At 48.3% G+C, this 20,674-nt stretch overlaps 1 protein-coding gene across 1 annotated transcript; it reads right to left on the bottom strand.

The window, feature by feature from the left end:
- Positions 1-757: 757 nt before the first annotated feature.
- On the bottom strand, positions 758-16,735 carry LOC143299345 (mitochondrial potassium channel-like). The gene is made up of 2 exons (XM_076612480.1): positions 16,454-16,735; positions 758-4,247 (listed from the first exon to the last, which is right to left on the bottom strand). Exons 1-2 carry the CDS (start codon positions 16,667-16,669, stop codon positions 3,381-3,383), a joined length of 1,083 nt encoding a protein of 360 aa, XP_076468595.1. The 5' UTR covers positions 16,670-16,735; the 3' UTR covers positions 758-3,380.
- Positions 16,736-20,674: the final 3,939 nt, after the last annotated feature.

Raw genomic sequence — 20,674 nt, 5'->3', positions numbered from 1 at the left:
CACCCTTGCACATGGGACAAGCAATGGCTACACCTTCCCTCACCCTTTCCCTTCCTTACCCAATAAATAGCAATGTAATATAGCTCCTGCCTGCTCTAATAATAGTGGATCAAGGAAAAAGAACGAATGAATGAGAACCATAATCACTCACTCAATCTCACACTCTTTCAGACGGACGGAGGAATCAGATACCTAGCTCCAGATTCATCGTCCATTTGGGTGCTGGGTGAGACTGCAGATTGCACTAAGCAGTGGGATCACCTGGGTAAGGCCTGTAATTAATGGTGTAGGAAGGCAGAGTTTAGCAGGTGCCCCTCAAAGTTCCCCAGACAGGCCAGTCACAATAGGGGTTTTCTATTGTTTTATTTACAATAGTTAAAGAGGAAAAGAAGATGATAAAGAAGACAGTGCAGTAGAATGTTAGACTGCTGGCTGTGTGTGTGACACGCTTGATGTGTGCTTGAGAGTGGCACCTCGGAAAGTGACTGGTGGGCGCGCAACAGCTTTCAGTTCAAATTCGAATTTGAATAGCCTTACGACAAAGGAGTTACCTCCTCACATCAACGGTTGGACACCGTCACTGCAGTGAAACTGTCATCCGCTTTAAAGCATGTGGTGTGAGTTGAACTACAATTGAAGTAGCCAGGTGAGCACTTGGCTACACTCCATTCAACCACCCGTCTTCAACTGACCAAAGGGAAAACAAACATATTACTGAAACCTTTTTTTTTTTTTAATCATTACTTTCTTTTTCCCCCCCCCTAATCATCAGGAATTAGAAATATGAATAACTTAGAAAAGAAAAATCACTATGTGGTTTAGAGGAGTAACCTCCCTGCTCTGGTACTGCAACAACAGAAAAGTAAAGGGAGGACACACATCCCCATGCATGCACACATCATCTTCCTCTAGCCGACAGGGAACCACAACACACACATCTTCCTGACAGAGAACCACAACACACCACATCTTGCTAACAGGGAACCACAACACACATCTTGCTGACAGGGAACCACAACATACCACATCTTGCTGACAGAGAACCACAACATACCACATCTTGCTGACAGGGAACCACAACACACATCTTGCTGACATGGAACCACTACACACATCTTGCTGACAGGGAACCACAACACACCACATCTTGCTGACAGAGAACCACAACACACCACATCTTGCTGACAGGGAACCACAACACACCACATCTTGCTGACAGAGAACCACAACACACCACATCTTGCTGACAGAGAACCACAACACACATCTTGCTGACATGGAACCACTACACACCACATCTTGCTGACAGAGAACCACAACATACCACATCTTGCTGACAGGGAACCAACCACAACACACCACATCTTGCTGACAGGGAACCACAACACACATCTTGCTGACAGAGAACCACAACACACATCTTGCTGACAGGGAACCACAACACACCACATCTTGCTGACAGAGAACCACAACACACATCTTGCTGACAGGGAACCACTACACACATCTTGCTGACAGGGAACCACAACACACCACATCTTGCTGACAGGGAACCACAACACACCACATCTTGCTGATAGAGAACCACAACACACCACATCTTGCTGACAGGGAACCACAACACACATCTTGCTGACAGGGAACCACAACACACCACATCTTGCTGATAGAGAACCACAACACACATCTTGCTGACAGTGAACCACAACACACCACATCTTGCTGACAGGGAACCACAACACACCACATCTTGCTGACAGGGAACCACAACACATATCACATCTTGCTGACAGGGAACCACAACACATATCACATCTTGCTGACAGGGAAACACAACACACATCTTGCTGACAGGGAAACACAACACACATCTTGCTGACAGGGAACCACAACACACCACATCTTGCTGACAGGGAACCACAACACACCACATCTTGCTGACAGGGAACCACAACACATACCACATCTTGCTGACAGGGAACCACAACACACCACATCTTGCTGACAGGGAACCACAACACATATCACATCTTGCTGACAGGGAACCACAACACACCACATCTTGTTGACAGGGAACCACAACACATACCACATCTTGCTGACAGGGAACCACAACATACCACATCTTGCTGACAGGGAACCACAACACACCACATCTTGCTGACAGGGAACCACAACACACCACATCTTGCTGACAGGGAACCACAACACACCACATCTTGCTTACAGGGAACCACAACACATACCACATCTTGCTGACAGGGAACCACAACACCCCACATCTTGCTGACAGGGAACCACAACACACCACATCTTGCTGACAGGGAACCACAACACACCATATAGATCTTCCTCCAACTGAAAGTGAAAGGGAGCCAAAACAATCTTACAGCAAGGCATTGCCGAAAAAGAGGCTGACTTTATCGAAACATGAACAAAATATATCATGGACTGGTGTTAATTCATGATAAAATGAACAAACCATATCAGGGATCACAGTTTGCTGTCTGTCCATGATAAAACATGAACAGTGTGTATTGTCTGTGCAACATAATTTGTATCAGCATCCAATCATTGTGTAAACCACAAAAATAAAAGGTAAATCTGTACTCCTATTCGTGTTTTGGATTTGTTTTCCATTTCAATTTCTTTGTAAGACAAAAAACAACAACAAAATAACAACATTATCAAATGAAAGTTCATTCACTCCTGGTCTCAAACTATTTATCTTCCCCATCAGTGTTGATTACATTTCCTGTCAGGGATGAATCAAAGTGGTGGGCAGACTTCAACACTGACACTGTTTCAGATTACAGACCATACTGCTGAGACTGGACTATCTGGGGGAGATTACATCACATCCTCAGCTCTCTGTCAAACTCACACATCACAGCAAAGGATTCCCAAAATCAGTCCCTTTCAAAAGGGTTCTGCATCACCATGCATAAAATCTGTATATCACACTTTTCATTTTAGCTCAGAAGTGCCAAGCCCCAGACCTTGTTTCACACTAGTGTCACACTGTGCACAATGTGAACATTTAATTCCATCCTGCTGGAAGCATCAATGTGGCATGGTCATCATTTACCAGAAACCCTTTTCCACAGACATACTATCACCATCTTATTTTAATTTTCTTTTTGTAATTACTATCTCTGTTTATATACATGACAAATGATCAGTATCTGGATCTCTTTTAGTGTCTCAACTCCTGGGCACTACATACTCTGGCAGTGTCCATGTACGAGTGCATCCTACAGGCAATAGATGATGTCCATGTACGAGTGCATCCTACAGGCAATAGCTGATGTCCATGCATGACTGCATCACACAGACACTGGCTGACTGGGGGGTGGCCGCCCTGATGGTGTAGGGACAGATCAGGACCCCCCTCTGAAGAAGGACAGCACAATGGGCAAGGTCAAGGCCAGTGCTCCATACACAAAGGTGGCTGATGCCAGAGCACTGTATTTGATTTTTCGCTCCAGGTTTTCCTCCGTCTGTTTCATGAGGGTTTGAACCTGGGGCCCCACATACACCACACTGTCCTGCCCCATGGACTGCTGGGACTGCTGCACACCCAACAGACGGTGGACGTCTTGGATCTGGGCGTCCAGGCTTTCCTCTTGCTTCCTGAGCGCCTGCAGGATCTGCTGGGTCTGCTGCTGGAGGTCTGCCGCCGAGGGCGACAGGCTGATCTTGTCAAGGTCAAGGTCAGCTTTGGGGTCAGCGCCACCAGCCAGGGAGCGGTGGAGGTCAGCCAGAAGGCTATCCATTTTCTGGGACTGGAGGCGCACAGACTGGCAGAGCTGGGTGGACAGCTGGCGGAGATCTTCGCTGTTCTCTCCGGCGGTGGACAGCATGGCTCGCAGCTCGCGCATCTTGAGGTAGTTGTTGATGGTGGTGCCTGTGATGCCGATCACCGCCCCCACCACCGACCCCATGATGCTCCAGTACTTGGTCTTCTCCGCCCGTGCACGCTCTTTCTCGTGGCTGTCGCGCAGCGCAGAGCTCAAGACGGCGAAGCTCTCCCTCTCCTCCTTCTCCAGGTTGCGGATGGCCCCCACCACCTCACTCTCCTCGCGGATGATGGCGTGCTCCTTGTGCACCAGGTCCAGGTAGCGGGCATCCCCCCGGTTCGTCTTCTCCAGCTCCGCGCTCATCGCCCGCAGGCGTGACTGAACTGTCTCCAGGGACTGCTGCTGCTGCCGCCGTGACTCCTGCACTGTCAGGAACCGCCGCTCCGCCTGCACACAGCATGCGTCACAGTGACACACAGCACTCTACACGCATCATACACTGCAGTATATTGTCAGTTGTTATACATACACTACGAACAGCACCCCACACAGTGTCATGTTGTATAAACGACACACAGCATCCCACAGTGTCACACTGTTACAAGTACACTACATGATATGAAATGATATGATATATGATATGATATATGATATGATATGGATACTTATATAGTGCTTACCTTCGGTCGCTCAAAGGGCTTTACAAACAGTCACAAAACATTTGCACAACTGGCTGCCTACCTGGGTAAAGCAGACTCACAGCTGTCAACTGGGCACTCATATAATCACAATTCATTTCCTGTGTCATTCAATCAGGTTTCAGTCACGCACATATGCACACTCACACAGATATGTAAGATTTTACATGAATGACCATTTTTGCTTATTTACCCTGCCATGCAGGCAACCATACTTCATTTTCGGAGGTGTGCATGCTGGGAATGTTCTTGTTTCCATAATCCATCGAATGCTGACATGGATTACAGGATCTTTAACGTGCATATTTGATCTTCTGCGTGCGCATACATATGAAAGGGGTTCAAGCACTAGAAAGTCTGCACTTATGCTGACCTCGGAGATCAGAAAAATCTCTACCCTTAACCAACCACGTGCGACAGGGATCAAACTGAGGAAACTCGGGCCAAAATCCCGTGCTCTAACCATACGACCACTGCATCCGTCACTATACACAACACTACACTACACAGTACAACACACACTGCGTCACACTGTAACACATATTCTACACACTGGATACCACATACTGCATCACATTGTTACACATGCATCACACACAGTACAGTGTCATACACCGATACACTATACAGCTGTCAGGAAGTGTGGAAGTGCTGAGGAGGAATTATGTAAAAATGGATGAGGTAGTCTTTTGAGACAGTGATTTATGGTTCAGTGACACATGTGCACTACTTTGGGTAGTTTGGTGAGAGCGATTGAGCCCTTGTCTTGACTGGCTGCACATTTTGTAAAAACAGTTCAGGAGTGAAATGGAAAATTGTGACCTAGTTAAGATAAGATAAGATAAGAAAAGAATAACTTTATTATCTCCAACTGGAGAAATTTGGTCAGGTGCATTATCACAACATAGACAAGTAAACAACATGGGGACCATAACTGTAAAAGCCAACAATAGCCCCTACAAATATTACGAAGATACAAATGTAAAAAAAATATCACATACATCGTTTCATACATTCATCCACACACTGCAGGTAATAACTAGTATTCTTAATGTAAAAACAGAAAGAATTAAGAAACATTATTTGAATATAATTATAAACATAGCCTACTATACTGCACATTGATTATAATAGACAGATAAGATAAGAATAAAGATGAATTGCGGAAAACCACAACCAGATAATCAGCACACACCTGCACACACCCCCCCCCCCCCCCACGCGGATAACTTGATTAAACAAGAGTAATAAACATATGTTCTCAAATAAAAGCATTTCACATATTCGCTTTTAAAAACATTGCAATTAATTATTACATCGTAATTATTAAACAGAAATATATTTAGAATATGGACGTTAGCATTAGACATATTCCATTGTACATTCATCCTGCATATTGCACATTATTATTCCTACATATTGCACATTTATTATAACCAATTGTCACGCTTTAAGCTCAGTAAACACACACACACACACACACACACACACACACACACACACACACACACACACACCACAACTAGAACAAGGTACAGCCTATCATGCACGGACTTTCACACATCTCACATGAGAGTGCGCGCGCGCGCACACACACACACACACACACACACACACAGTTCTCAGGAATTTAAAAGGTGGATTGAACGTGGAATAAGAGTCTTCAGAGCTCTGGATTTCAACTTAAAAGTTCTGTAGCGTCATCCTGATGGCAATAGCTCATAATACTTTGCTAAAATATGGGTGTCATCAGTTGCTATCTGCCTGCTTTTTTTAACCACTCGACTTTCATACAGCTCTTGCATAATAGCTTGTTTCACTCCCACAATTTTACTGCATACACTCATGACATCGTTCAAAACACGCTTACTCCTAACTCCCAAACTTCCATACCAGCACATAAATGAAACTGTGAGCACGGACTTGATACAACATCGATAATAACTTTGAAGAACATTTGAATTGATACCAACATTTCTAAGCTTCTGTAAACAAAAAATTCTAGATTGACATTTCTTATGAATGGAATCAACATTTCTGTCAAAAGTCAGCTTATTGTCTAAGATGGTCCCTAAATATCTATATTCATTGACCCTCTCCACTGTTTGACGATCAATAACAAGGTTAGCTACAGGCAAGGGGTCTTTCCGAAAATCTATTAACATTTCTTTTGTTTTCAATACGTTGAGATCCAGATAGTTTTTCTCACACCAGGAACAGAACTTTTTAATTTCACTGAAATAAATAGCATCAGAGTTGGACAGATCTTCAACTGCTGAATCATCAGAATATTTTATGACAGGAGTTTTCTCCGTGCCTCTGCAGTCATTTGTGTACAGTGTAAAAAGAACAGGGGACAGCACTGTACCTTGGGGTGCACCAGTAGAAGTAGATTTTAGAGAAGAGTGGGCAGAATGAAAGCGGGCGGACTGAGTTCTATTGAGAAGAAAACTTACTATCCAAAGAGTAAGCTTCGGATCAACATCCATGCCTAGCAGTTTGAGGGCAAGGAGATGAGGTTGTATTGTGTTAAAAGCAGAAGAGAAGTCAACAAAAAGGATACGAACAAAAGATCCTTGTTATTCAAATGTCACTCAGTGTCACTCCTTTCTGAGCAGCAGGCCCATGCAGTTGGAGCTCTGCTGCCTCTTGGCATCCTGTTGTCCCGGCACCAGTGACGTGGTCTTGTAAGTGTAGGTGTATTATTTCTACAAACGATCCTCACGAGACTGATCACTGAAAACTGGAAAATTGTTTTATCTATTCAAATTATTTACTTTTTCATTTATGATTGTTTCTCGCGAATCAAATGTTCAAAGTCTCACTATTTTCACGGATCATTTGTAGCCACAGTATGTTGAAAGAAACCGGAATCCAGGTGAATACAAATAGGAGGAGTTTGTATTATACTCCATGTTTGGTGTTAAATATACTTACCATGTCAAACTGATGCAAACTAGGCCTATTGGTTTGCTCTGCTTGGCCAAATTTCGCGCGGCTAACAGTGAAAAGACGGGCCCACCGCCCTCAGCCAATCAAACGCCTCTAAAAACTATAAGCGCTTAATCATTCCGTGGCCATGAACAAAAATGCCCCATGAGAACCACGGCGGAGACGCGGGGACGGACGGGCGGGCATTCGAGTTTGACATGGCAAGTATATTTAACACCAAACATGGAGTATAATACAAACTCCTCCTTTTGGTGTCATATACTGTACCATGTCAAACTGATGCAGAATTTAAAGCAAATGGAGGAGGGCAACGCCTACTGGTTCATATGGGGAGCCCTTGTAACTGAGACGGCAGTGTTAGCCGCGACAAAGGAAATCCCCTTGGAACCGTCAGCCCTGGTCATACGGAAATTCCTGAGGTAGAAGTTGATGAAGGGATTCTCAGACGGCCAGAAGGCTGCCTCCAAGACATGCTGCGTTGGCACTGAGTGCTGGAAAGCAGCCGAAGTAGCTATGGCCCGCACTTCGTGTGCCCTGGGATGAAGACAGCTGATATCCCTGTGTGCATGAGAGTAGGCTCTACGAATGACTTGGGAAACCTGGCGGGAAATGGTGCCTGCAGCAATGTCTTTCTTGTAATTCTCATTGAGGGAGATGAGCAGACACCTCTGAGAAGAACGCCTATGGCGAGACCTATCCCAATAATATTTGAGACACCGAACAGGACAGGTGCCTATCCTCATCATCTTGGGCAAGAATATCAGACAAAGGTCTGACCCTCGGAGAGGGGGAAGGAACCTCAGGGTCTTGGTTCTTAGCCAGAAACTCTGGAAGGAAACGAATAGTGATGGAACCATCTCTGTGGAAGGCCAGATCTTGTGGCATTCCACTAAGCCCATGCAGCTCACTTCTACGACTGCCTGTGGGCAGCCACAGAAGGAAAGTGGTCTTGAGGGTGAGGATGTCAAAAGGAATAGTCCCCAATGGTAGGAAGGGCTGTTTTCGAATGAAATCCAGCACCAGGAACAAGTCCCAGAGGGGCACTCTTCTGGGGTCTCTAGCTTCCTTCAGAGGGGCACCCCTAGCCACCTCTCTGAGCAGGCAATCCGCTTCAAAGGCGGAACCACCTAGCTGTTTGCATTGTGGTACAGAAGGCAGACCTGTACCCTCGCACAGAACTAGCAGACAGGATGAACCGAGGAGCAGAGAGCCAGAAAGTTGGCCAGCTGCATGCTCGTAAGGTTCGTAGGGGTAATGCCCTGAGCTGTACACCACCGCAACCATTTCTTCCAGCGAAAGTCATACAAAGTCTCCGTTCCCTGCCTCCTTGCTCTGGTGACTATGGAGAGGAGGTCAGAGGAGGCACACCCCTGGGTCAGCACAGCCGACACAGAGGCCGACCGAGGGGTCGAGGACTTCAATGCCCACGCTTCTGGGTCGGCAACCGAAGACACGGAAGTGGGAAGTCTCTTGTTGAACAAGGTCCACCATCGGCCGAAACCACTGTTCCCACACCCCCTGAAGGCTGTCCTTGTCCAGGGTGCACTCTGTGCGCATGACACTCTTGGACCTGCTAAGAGCATCTGCCAAGAAGTTGGTTTTTCCTGCTCAGTGTCTCGCTGAAAGTGCAATGCCCTTGCTGTGGCACCAAACGGAGGAGAGCCTCAGTCCGCATTGAGAGGTCTGCCGAGTGCGCTCCCCCCATTTGTTCACATAACATGCGACCGTCGTCTTGTCCGTGAACAAGCGGATGGTCTTGCCAGTGGCCTCCCCCATGATGTGCAGGAGAGTCCTGCGAACTGCCTCCAGTTCCAGAACATTGATGTGGCATAGGCGCTCCTCCGGGGACCAAGTCCCTGCTGCATAGAGTGAGTCCATGTGGGCTCCCCAGCCCAGGGAGGAGGCGTCTGTGAAGAGTGCCACCTGAAGAGTAGGTGGGGCTAAGGGCACCCCCTGTGTCCAAAGGGGGTGATTAACCACTCTGATCTCACCTCGAGGAAACACTCGCCCAGACATATCTGGGTATCCCATGGCTGAGTGCTCTGGGACCGGCGTACCCTCAGTGCCCTCTGGAGAGGGCGCTTGAGAACCCTGTCCAGGGGAATGAGAGGTGCCATGGACTCCATCATGCCCAAGAGGGAAGAAAGTGTCTGCACTGTATCTTGGGAGGAGTGGCGCCAGTGGCTGAGGAGGCCTGCCAGACGGTCCCAGTGATCTGGCGCCAGAGAGACTATCATAGACCGCATGTCGAATCTCATCCCTAAGAAGTCGAAGGACTGACATGGGGACAGATCGCATATCTGCTGGTCCATGAGGAAGCCCAGTTGGGAGCAAAGGTCTAGAAGTCTGGCTGTATGACTCAGGCACAGGGCCTGCGACTGGGCCAGGATAAGCAAGTCGTCCAGGTACACACAGAGACCAATGGATTCCGAGCGGACGATGGACACCAATTCCCGCACCACCTTGGTAGACAGGAAAGGGGCAAGGGACAGACCAAATGGGAGGGCCGGGAACTGGAACCCCTTGACCCTCCACACGAACCTCAGGTACCGACGGGATGCCGAATGGATGAGTATATGAAAATAAGCATCTTCCAGATCGATAGAGGTAGGCCAATCACCTTGTTGGATGGTCTCCCGAATCTGTGCCTGTGTGTCCATCTTGAATTTGATTTTGGGGAGGAATTTGTTGAGGGGGGACAAGTTCAAAACTGGTCTCCACCCTCCCGAGACCTTTGGAATCACCAACAACCAGCCGTAAAAACCGGGGCCCGGGTCCGAGAGTTGAGATATAGCCCCATGAGGAGTGGGTGCGATATCTCTTTTTCTAGGACGCTCTCCTGCTCCGTCGAGCTGGGCACCTAAGGAGGAGGAGTGGATCTTTAGAGGGGGGAGATCCTCCACCCAAGACAGCATGTACCCCGACTCTAGCACCGACATAATCCCGTCGTTGAGTCCCAGAGCACACCACTGATGTGCATGCCGGGACAAGTTTCCTACTTGGAGGGGCTGAACGACTGGCGGTGCTGAATCGGGGCCCAGTCATTGGGGGTGCTGCCTTCTGGCCTTGGGCATGGCCGGTCGGCTTGGACAGACCTAAGGTGGTTTATTCCTCTGCCACTGATTCGGCACACGCTGCCTTGATAGGCGGCGTGGTATATGGAGGGGCCCTGGTGGCCAGTCTCTTCAATGGCATAGAACCCTGGAGCCCATGAGAGGTGTGGGCCAAATATGAGGCCACCTCCCTGTTTGTCTCTGCCCTGTGGCTGACAAAATGGGGCGGGAACTGGCCGAAGAGGGAGTGCTGCTGTGCTGGGATGGACCGCAGGGCAGCCCTCTCCTCCACAGGAATGTTAGAGAGGCTGAAAATGGCATCACGCCGCGCTAGCACAGTATTGAAGTGAAGGCTGGTAGCTGTGTCTGCAGCTGCCGTGAGACCAGATGCTACCCTATTGCCAAAAGCGTGTAACCTCTGGTCGGTGAAGAGGCCCGGCGGGACAGAGGAAGGAGACCCCTTGTCCTGATTAACTGGACACTGTTCCCACAGCTCATTGGCCCTGTGAAGGAACGTGTCGAAGGTGTACGCCGTGGAAACCTCGAGGGGGCAGCAGCGGGCCAATTTGTCCCACTCTGCTAACGTTTTAAGGGATAGGTTAGCTGAAGTGGGGAAGGTGGTGCGCTGTGAGACCAACATCCTGTCCTGTGCGGAGGGCTCTGCTCCGCTGTAGGCAGGGTGGCCCTGTGTGTACCAGGACCACAACCCTCCCTTGGAGGAATCTTTAAGAAACTTTCCCGGGGAAAAGGCGCCCGGGGCAGAAAGGGACTCCCTGCCTGGAGGAGGGATGGAAGCAGCACCCCTGACAGTGCGGGCTGACTTAATAAGCCATACCTGCACCATTTCTGGCACTCTGAGTTGCCTTGTGGTTCTGGAGTTAGAGTCAAATGGCGTAAGGAGGGTCAAGGGTAACAAAGTAGCCTGAGGGACTGATTCGGCATACGTGGCCCTATTGGGGAGGGTCAGTTCGAGCTCGGCAAAGTCCGAGTTTGGTTCAGGCTGGTCCCTAGGGAGGCACGGGCTCAATCTGTCCCCCCTGGGATGTGGGCGAAGAGTGCTCATCTGCTTGTTCGTCCTCATCCGAAGACAGGGGCTCCCACTCTTGTTCGCAGTCCATCCCCTGCTGGGTGCCATCCCAAGTGGATGTACCCACTGGGGCGTCCTGTGAGCTGTGGTCAGCCCGGCGGGATGAGCTGGGACGATCCCGAGCCGGGACCATGGCCGCCACTGTTATGTCCTTGACACCTGAAGCGGGTGGGGAGCGTGTGGACCGTAGGTCCAACCATGCTTGGGATGGTGGGTGCCACACCTTTTCAGAGAGGGCGTCCCTGGATGCAAGAGTGACCCACGAGTGCTGTGTGGGGACAAACACCCACTCATCTCACTGTAGGACCGAGGGCTGGGCAGGTGGGGACTGCCGGCTCCGCCGGGCCGAGTAGGGCCCCTGAGCAGCCGTCGGTCCTGACAAGGAGGCCGTTGTGACCGTGGTGGTCACCTGTGGGTTGACAGAGGCCCGATTTGTGGACAGAGTGGCAATATTGGTCGAGGAGCTCGACCTGACCGACAAGAAGTCGATCCCACTTGTCGGGGCTGTGTGTGTCACCCTGTGAGATGTGCTGGGTTGGGTCCGGTGGGGAGCAGACAAGGGGCTGGCCCTTGGTGCTCCCGGCAACCCAGTGTGCACCCTAGATGCGCCCCAGTACGGGTAGAATGGGGGTAACTACCCGTGGGCACCAGCCATACTGTGACCCGAACCCCAAGGGTCACTGGTGCATTGACCTCCATGAAGGGAACAACCTGGCCAAGTCGGAGGGAGGTCAGGTCCGACTTGGGTGTCAGTCCCACCCGAAGACGAGCGGGCTGACTGCCCGGAACCGCCTGACACGCACGGGCCTCCCCCAGCAGGGGAGACCGGCCGGATAGCGGGAAGACCTGCAGAGCAGGTTGCCACGCGCCCCGAATCCCCTCCCGTGGGGAGACTGGGGTGGCTTGGCCCGGGGTGGGCAAAGTAGAGATCCCCCCCCGGAACCAAATTTTTCTCCCCCCCCAAAAGGAGGTGGGGGAGGGGAGTCGACAGAGAAGGGAGGAGGGGGAACAACAATGGGGCACGCGAGGGCCGTCTCCGAGTGGGGACCCGGGTAATGGCCGGGCGCGGCCTCCCCTCGGGAGTCCGCGCCTAGCTGCGAGTCCCCACAGCACGGAGATGACTTGCCATTCACCCTTCTCCCTGCCTCGCGCTGGGACACCTCGGGAGGCGACGCTCGTACCTCTTTCCCCCCGGTCCCCTTCATGACCGTTTTACTGGTACGAACGTCGCCTCCGCGATCAGCGTCTAACGACGCATCGCCGCGGTCCGTATCGGGAGGAATCATGAGCTCCGGGCCTGGGAGAGTCTCTTACCGAGTCTCAATCCCAGCATCATGATTCCCTGCCTTCGTGGTATGGCACACGAGGCATGGAACCTGCGCTTAGGCACCCAGCGAAAATCCGACCCCCAACAGAGAAAGGAAAGACAGGATCGACTTAGAGGCAGAAAAAATCGAACGAATCGAGGGTGCCGAGTCGAATCGAGTACACAGAATGTAAGAATACAATAAACACAAGCCGCATGCAACAAAATAAGGCCAAAAGGATACGCTGAACAGCCGAAAAAAGCGTAAGACGAGACAGAGCGTAAACCTGACAAGATGGCGTGGAGAGCCTTGGCCAAAGGAATGATTAAGCGCTTATAGTTTTTAGAGGCGTTTGATTGGCTGAGGGCGGTGGGCCTGTCTTTTCACTGTTAGCCGCGCGAAATTTGGCCAAGCAGAGCAAACCAATAGGCCTAGTTTGCATCAGTTTGACATGGTACAGTATATGACACCAAATGTATAGTTTTGTAGTCTGCCATGATTTCCATTTGTGGAATCTTCTGTGAGACTACTCTCTTGATATTTTGGATAGGCAGTTGATGGCGGGTGCTGAGTGTTTCAGGTGGAACCTCAGCGCTTCCTACCTGCCCTGGGTCCATAGGTCCCTGGAGCTGCTCACTAAATAACTGAGGCTGGAGGGGTCACAAACACACACTGGGACACACACACAAGTACAAGTACAAACCACGGGTGTTCAGTGCTGGCACTTTAGTTGGCCCTGCGAAAGTTCATGAACCCAGGAAGTAGGGCATGGATATAAATAAACGCGGCTGACAAACAGGCCGCGCCAGCAGCACTCGCTGTACGCTTGTTCGGCGGTAAATCTGCTTTGTTTCTTTCGCGCATCATCTCCTCGGATGGATCGGAAATAACGACTAAAGAAGTGGTTTTCTAAAAAGAACACAAAATAAGCTTTCCATTGACTCCAAACACAATATGTTTTCTTACATAGCGGTTGTTGCAGCAATGGCTGAAACATAAATGAAGAAAGAGAAGAGAAGGATAAGCAGAAACATGATCGCAAAAATCATTAAGTTTAAATCCCTCTCTAAGAAAACAGGCGTTTAGCACAATAACATCGTAAATACACACAGAACATATAGCATGCCTGCATGCAGATTAGCTTAACTTTTGAGTCGTGTGATTTTTCTTGGCAGCACAACAAACGTTTAAATGAACACACTGTAGCATGGTGAGAGTGAGCAGCAGGGGGATGGAGAGCGGGGTGAGTGTCTGTCGGCTTATGGCACTGCCATGCCCTTCATTCCACAAGAAAGACGAAGATTTTTAAGGTAAAAAAAACAAAAACAAATGAAACGATGATGTTGATAAAATAATGAAATTGTGTAAATCAAATCAAACTGCACTCCAATAATACAACCAGGAATAGCAATAATTCAACTTTCTGTAATCGCTGCAGGAAATGTGTGGATGCTGTGAAAAGGTGGGAAAAGTGGGGCGGGGGCTGCGGGGCCGAGTGAAACAAAGAAGGCAGTGTCCCAGTTTGGCGCGCGGGGCCAGAAATACCGCGGCGAATGTGCCGGTCAGTACAGAGTGCGGTGGGAAAGTCTGGCATTAAAAAATTTTTTGACCCAAGACGCTAGACGCTGCTCAGCCAACTAAAGAGCCGGATTTTATGCTCGGCTGAGCAGCCGTGAAACACACACACACACGCACACACACACACACTGGGACACACACACACACACTGGGACACACACACACAAGTACAAGTACACACACACACACACACACACACACACACACACACACACACACACCCATACTAGACATTATCTTAACTTAAAATGAAGAAGAATAAATTGATAATAGTTATTAATACATAATGAAAAATAAATAATGTGCAGTTGTACACACACACACACACACACACACACACACACACACACACATACATGTAGCATTTCCTAAACAAAGTAAGAACAGATTGATAATACATCATGAAAAATATGAAAAATAAGCACAATCAGTATAAGACTTACAGTTGTAAAAATATAGAAATAAGCACAATCTAAAAATAAGCATAATCAGCATCTCAGACTTTCCAAATACAGATAAAACATGATAAATGGAATTTTGCTCTCTACATCAGAACATAATAGAACAGGCCCAAGTTTAAGATTACTGAAACCAAAATTATCAAGCAAACACACATGCACACACACATGCACATGTGCGCACATTACCCACACACCAAACACACAACACACACACCACATATAATTGAATGTATACATCATCATTAAAACAGTCAATCAGCTCGCTGAACCACGCAAACATGCACCAACCCATTAAACCAGTCAAAAGCACTCAGTCACACAGTCAGTCAATCCAGTCAGTGTTGGGGTTAACCTATCTGTAGGTCAAGAGTTTGATTCCTGGTTGGACATTTTTGTCACTCTGAACACTTACAGTTTCACAGACTGGTTCAAACTTCTATCAGCAGAAGTTCATGCCAGGCAGCAGTGAAAACAAACTCATGACTCAAGAAAGGCCCACACTTCCCTGAAACTCGGAACTAAAGTATACAGTGAGACTTTCATTGAACGAAACTTACATAAGTGCTGATGCTGGTACCGTGACAGATGAACCTGAGTCTGGCTGTGTATATATATATATATATATATATATATATATATATATATATATATATATATATGTGGGACTTGGACTGAGTTGGAATGAGCTGTGTGGGACAAAATCAGTAATGCCACTGAAAGTGAAACTGCAGATGGGGCAGCACAAAAAAAATTGAACAACTGAAAGAAGTAGGTGGTTTTAACCATTCTGTCACACTCACAGACTATTATAGTATTAACAAGGTGGGGGAGGCAGGGACTTGGGAGGAGAAAGAGACATGTGTGACTGATGGGACCTTGGGGTCACAGAATAACAAAGAAGGGAGAAGTATGAAGTTCATTTGCAGTGGAAAACTGGAGAAGGGAAGGGCAGGTCTGTGGGCATGGGCAGCAGCATGAGTTTTCAGTTTCAGCAGCTCAAGGAGGCATCACTGCGTTCAGACAAATCCATATACTCTACACCAAATCTGCCAAGCAGATGCCTGACCAGCAGCGTAACCCAACGCACTTAGTCAGGCCTGGAGAAAAAAAAAGGTGAATAAATAATAGATAAATACTTTTTTTTTTTTAAACTACTACCACTACTAGTAAGGGTAGCTGGGTGAGTGAGTGAGAGGGTCACTCAGTACTAGGTAGGGCGGGGCGGGGGGGTCTGGGGAGGAGGAAGGGAGAGAGGAAATCAAATGGTATACAACAGACCGCAATATCGACAATTTTCCCCCTCAAGAGGGAATGAGTAGTGTTCACAACATGGCGTAGACGTTCACTCCGTCAGTCACACAGAGGAGTGGAGGGAAAGAAATTCGAGAACAGATGAATGGGGGCTGTGGGGAGGTAAGGGGTTGAGGGTCTTCAGAAGATAACGGCTATGACAGGGAATCTCACATCCATCAGTCTTGGGCTACATATAATATACAACATGTGTGCAGTGAACCGACCTGAATGACATTGTTCTGGGCTTCCTTCACCTCGGTGAGCCCAACGAAGTCTTCATAGGCCTGCATCCACCGGTCCACCCGCCCTCCAGTCACCGTCTTCAGTGCCACGTCTGTCGGCATGTGGCCCGTGATGGAACGATGCCTCCGCGGTACTGCACAGCTGGGCAGCACCCTGCAGCTGCGGAGCGACAGCACGAGCTGTTTCGAAAACTGCATGTCGAACAGCTACAATATTTGTATAATGCCAGTCACCCTCAAAGTCCGATTTCGTCGGTCATTTTCTTCCCGGATATGTTCGGAGTTGTCGCTCTTGAAAAAGGGGGGCAGCGATTAATTCAGACAAAGAGGAGAAATCAGTACGTCAATCATTATCTTTGAAATAAGAAGAAAAAAAGATCAACAACAGCAATAATAATAATGGCAACAACAACGATGATGATGATAATAGCAATAATGATGATAATAATAACTGAAAATAAAGATAATAATCAATGAAAGTTTGTTTGTTTTTTCTTTCCGTCAAACGACCCCATACAACAGCTCCAAAAATCGCAAATCTTTCTTTCCACCCTTACGAAGATTCTTTTTATTTATATCCTACTATGATTTGTCGGCTTTTATGCTTCTTCAGTCTTTTACATGAACAGGTGGTATTTTGTGTGTTGTTTTGATTTTTAACTTACGCAGAATTATAGTCCAACTGTGAATCACGTGAATATCCGGCCGTACGGTCACCGTGGCTGAACCCTAGAAACTCGCTGTAGTCCTCAAGTTGGGAGAAGAGTCGTCAACGATTTTTTTTTTTTTTTATTAATAAGAGAGAAGAAGAAAACACCAGATGGTGACTGATGATGATGACTGATAATGATAATGAGGGGGATGAGGAGCAAAAAAAGAACAAGAAGAAGAATGATAGTAATGTGCATGTGGAAATAGAACCTTACGTCTGAAGAGAGAGCCCAGTAGTGCTGTCCGCACTTCACAAAAGCCACCAGACACAGACACAGACACACACTGAGACACATACCGTGACACAGACACACTGAGACACATACTGACACACTGAGACACACAGTGAGACACATACTGACACAGACACATACTGACACACTGAGACACACAGTGAGACACATACTGACACAGACACACTCTGAGACACATACTGACACACTGAGACACATACTGACACACTGAGACACATACTGACACAGACACATACTGACACACTGAGACACATACTGACAGACACAAACGCGGGCGGCGTGGGTGGGAGTAGACTGAATGGAGATGCTGTCATCAATCATGTTCAGAATGGAGGTGCTGTCGTCAATCATGTTCAGAATGGAGATGCTGTCGTCAATCATGTTCAGAATGGAGATGCTGTCATCAATCATGTTCAGAATGGAGATGCTGTTGTCAATCATGTTCAGAATGGAGATGCTGTCGTCAATCATGTTCAGAACGGAGATGCTGTCATCAATCATGTTCAGAATGGAGATGCTGTTGTCAATCATGTTCAGAATAGAGATGCTGTCATCAATCATGTTCAGAATGGAGATGCTGTCATCAATTATGTTCAGAACGGAGATGCTGTCATCAATCGTGTTCAGAACGGAGATGCTGTCATCAATCATGTTCAGAATGGAGATGCTGTCATCAATCATGTTCAGAATGGAGATGCTGTCGTCAATCATGTTCAGAATGGAGATGCTGTTGTCAATCATGTTCAGAACGGAGATGCTGTCGTCAATCATGTTCAGAATGGAGATGCTGTTGTCAATCATGTTCAGAACGGAGATGCTGTCATCAATCATGTTCAGAATAGAGGTGCTGTCATCAATCATGTTCACAACCGTCTCTGTTCTTTCAGGGGCCAGAGAGGGAGGATGGTGGTCCCGTGTGGCCCACATGCCGGCCTCAGATCGATGCTTTCCCCGGGTTCCCTCCCTTCCCAGGGAATCACTCCTGCCCACGTTGACTCCCTGCCTGCTGATGAGGGCACAGACACGTTGACTCCCTGCCTGCTAATGAGGGCACAGACACGTTGACTCCCTGCCTGCTAATGAGGGCACAGACACGTTGACTCCCTGCCTGCTAATGAGGGCACAGACACGTTGACTTCCTAATGAGGGCACAGACACCTTGACTTCCTAATGAGGGCACAGACACGTTGACTTCCTGCCTGCTGATGAGGGCACAGGCACGTTGACTCCCTGCCTGCTGATGAGGGCACAGACACGTTGACTCCCTGCCTGCTAATGAGGGCACAGACACGTTGACTCCCTGCCTGCTAATGAGGGCACAGACACGTTGACTTCCTGATGAGGGCACAGACACGTTGACTTCCTAATGAGGGCACAGACACGTTGACTTCCTAATGAGGGCACAGAGGGCACAGACACGTTGACTTCCTAATGAGGGCACAGAGGGCACAGACACGTTGACTTCCTAATGAGGGCACAGACACGTTGACTTCCTAATGAGGGCACAGAGGGCACAGACACGTTGACTTCCTAATGAGGGCACAGACACGTTGACTTCCTAATGAGGGCACAGACACGTTGACTCCCTGCCTGCTAATGAGGGCACAGACACGTTGACTTCCTAATGAGGGCACAGACACGTTGACTCCCTGCCTGCTAATGAGGGCACAGACACCTTGACTTCCTAATGAGGGCACAGACACGTTGACTTCCTGCCTGCTGATGAGGGCACAGACACGTTGACTCCCTGCCTGCTGATGAGGGCACAGACACGTTGACTCCCTGCCTGCTAATGAGGGCACAGACACCTTGACTTCCTAATGAGGGCACAGACACGTTGACTCCCTGCCTGCTAATGAGGGCACAGACACGTTGACTCCCTGCCTGCTAATGAGGGCACAGACACGTTGACTCCCTGCCTGCTAATGAGGGCACAGACACGTTGACTCCCTGCCTGCTAATGAGGGCACAGACACGTTGACTTCCTGATGAGGGCACAGACACGTTGACTCCCTGCCTGCTAATGAGGGCACAGACACCTTGACTTCCTAATGAGGGCACAGACACGTTGACTCCCTGCCTGCTGATGAGGGCACAGACACGTTGACTCCCTGCCTGCTAATGAGGGCACAGACACGTTGACTTCCTGCCTGCTGATGAGGGCACAGACACGTTGACTTCCTGCCTGCTAATGAGGGCACAGACCGCGGCACCTATCATTATGTCACCTGATCTCACTGACCACCCTCCACTTCCACCCCTCCCCTCCACCTTCACTGCTCCACTCTGCCTGTTTGGCTCACACCTTCCTCTGCTATAATTATCACGTTGGCACAGTGAAATGCAGTTTCTCCATTTCACACACTTTCTTCCACGAGAGATACAGACAGTTCCACGGTCACTTTCTTCAAGCCACGAGAGATACACACAGTTCCACGGTCATTTTCTTCCACGAGAGAGAAGAGGATTAAATGTAAATTTTCAGAAAATAAAAAGAAGTGGGCACGCACCTGCGTGGCGTGTGCGCGCGCGCGTACACACAGACACACAAACACACAGACACACGCACACACACAACGAACTGACTAGGTGCTAAGACTGAATGGTCTAGATAAATGATAGGGGCCTACTGTATTTTCGTTGTCCCTTACATGCAATAGAATTAAGCTTTTGTTGCTTTCCTGGTCACAGCAGTTGACGGCGAGGGTGACAAGGATCAGCTGTACCTGAAAAAGGTCCCTCGTCCTTTTTGCCATTGGGGCAGTGAATTATATCAAATGTGTTCTGTGTGCAGGGCAGTGAATTATGTCGTGTTCTGTGTGTAGGGCAGTGAATTATATCAAATGTGTTCTGTGTGTAGGGCAGGGAATTATGTCTTGTTCTGTGTGTAGGGCAGTGAATTATATCATGTTCTGTGTGTAGGGTAGTGAATTATAGCAAATGTGTTCTGTGTGTAGGGCAGTGAATTATGTCTTGTTCTGTGTGTAGGGCAGTGAATTATATCATGTTCTGTTTGTAGGGTAGTGAATTATAGCAAATGTGTTCTGTGTGTAGGGCAGTGAATTATGTCGTGTTCTGAGTGTAGGGAAGCGAATTATATGAAATGTGTTCTGTGTGTAGGGTAGTGAATTATGTCGTGTTCTGTGTGTAGGGCAGTGAATTATATCATGATCTGTGTGTAGGGAAGTGAATTATATGAAATGTGTTCTGTGTGTAGGGCAGTGAATTATGTCAAATG

Source organism: Babylonia areolata, chromosome 25, assembly GCF_041734735.1.
Source record: "Babylonia areolata isolate BAREFJ2019XMU chromosome 25, ASM4173473v1, whole genome shotgun sequence".
NCBI classification, from domain to species: Eukaryota; Metazoa; Mollusca; class Gastropoda; order Neogastropoda; family Buccinidae; genus Babylonia; species Babylonia areolata.
Note: the sequence above shows the minus strand (reverse complement) of the source record. Positions and strands in the feature narration are given on the sequence as shown.

Bases quoted from the DNA above. Each gene is read 5' to 3' on its own strand.
- LOC143299345 (XM_076612480.1), bottom strand. From the start codon at position 16,669: ATGCAGTTTTCGAAACAGCTCGTGCTGTCGCTCCGCAGCTGCAGGGTG. The intron at 4,248-16,453 runs GTCGGTTCACTG...TGCTGTGTGCAG, and splicing joins CCCAGAACAATGTCATTCAG to GCGGAGCGGCGGTTCCTGAC.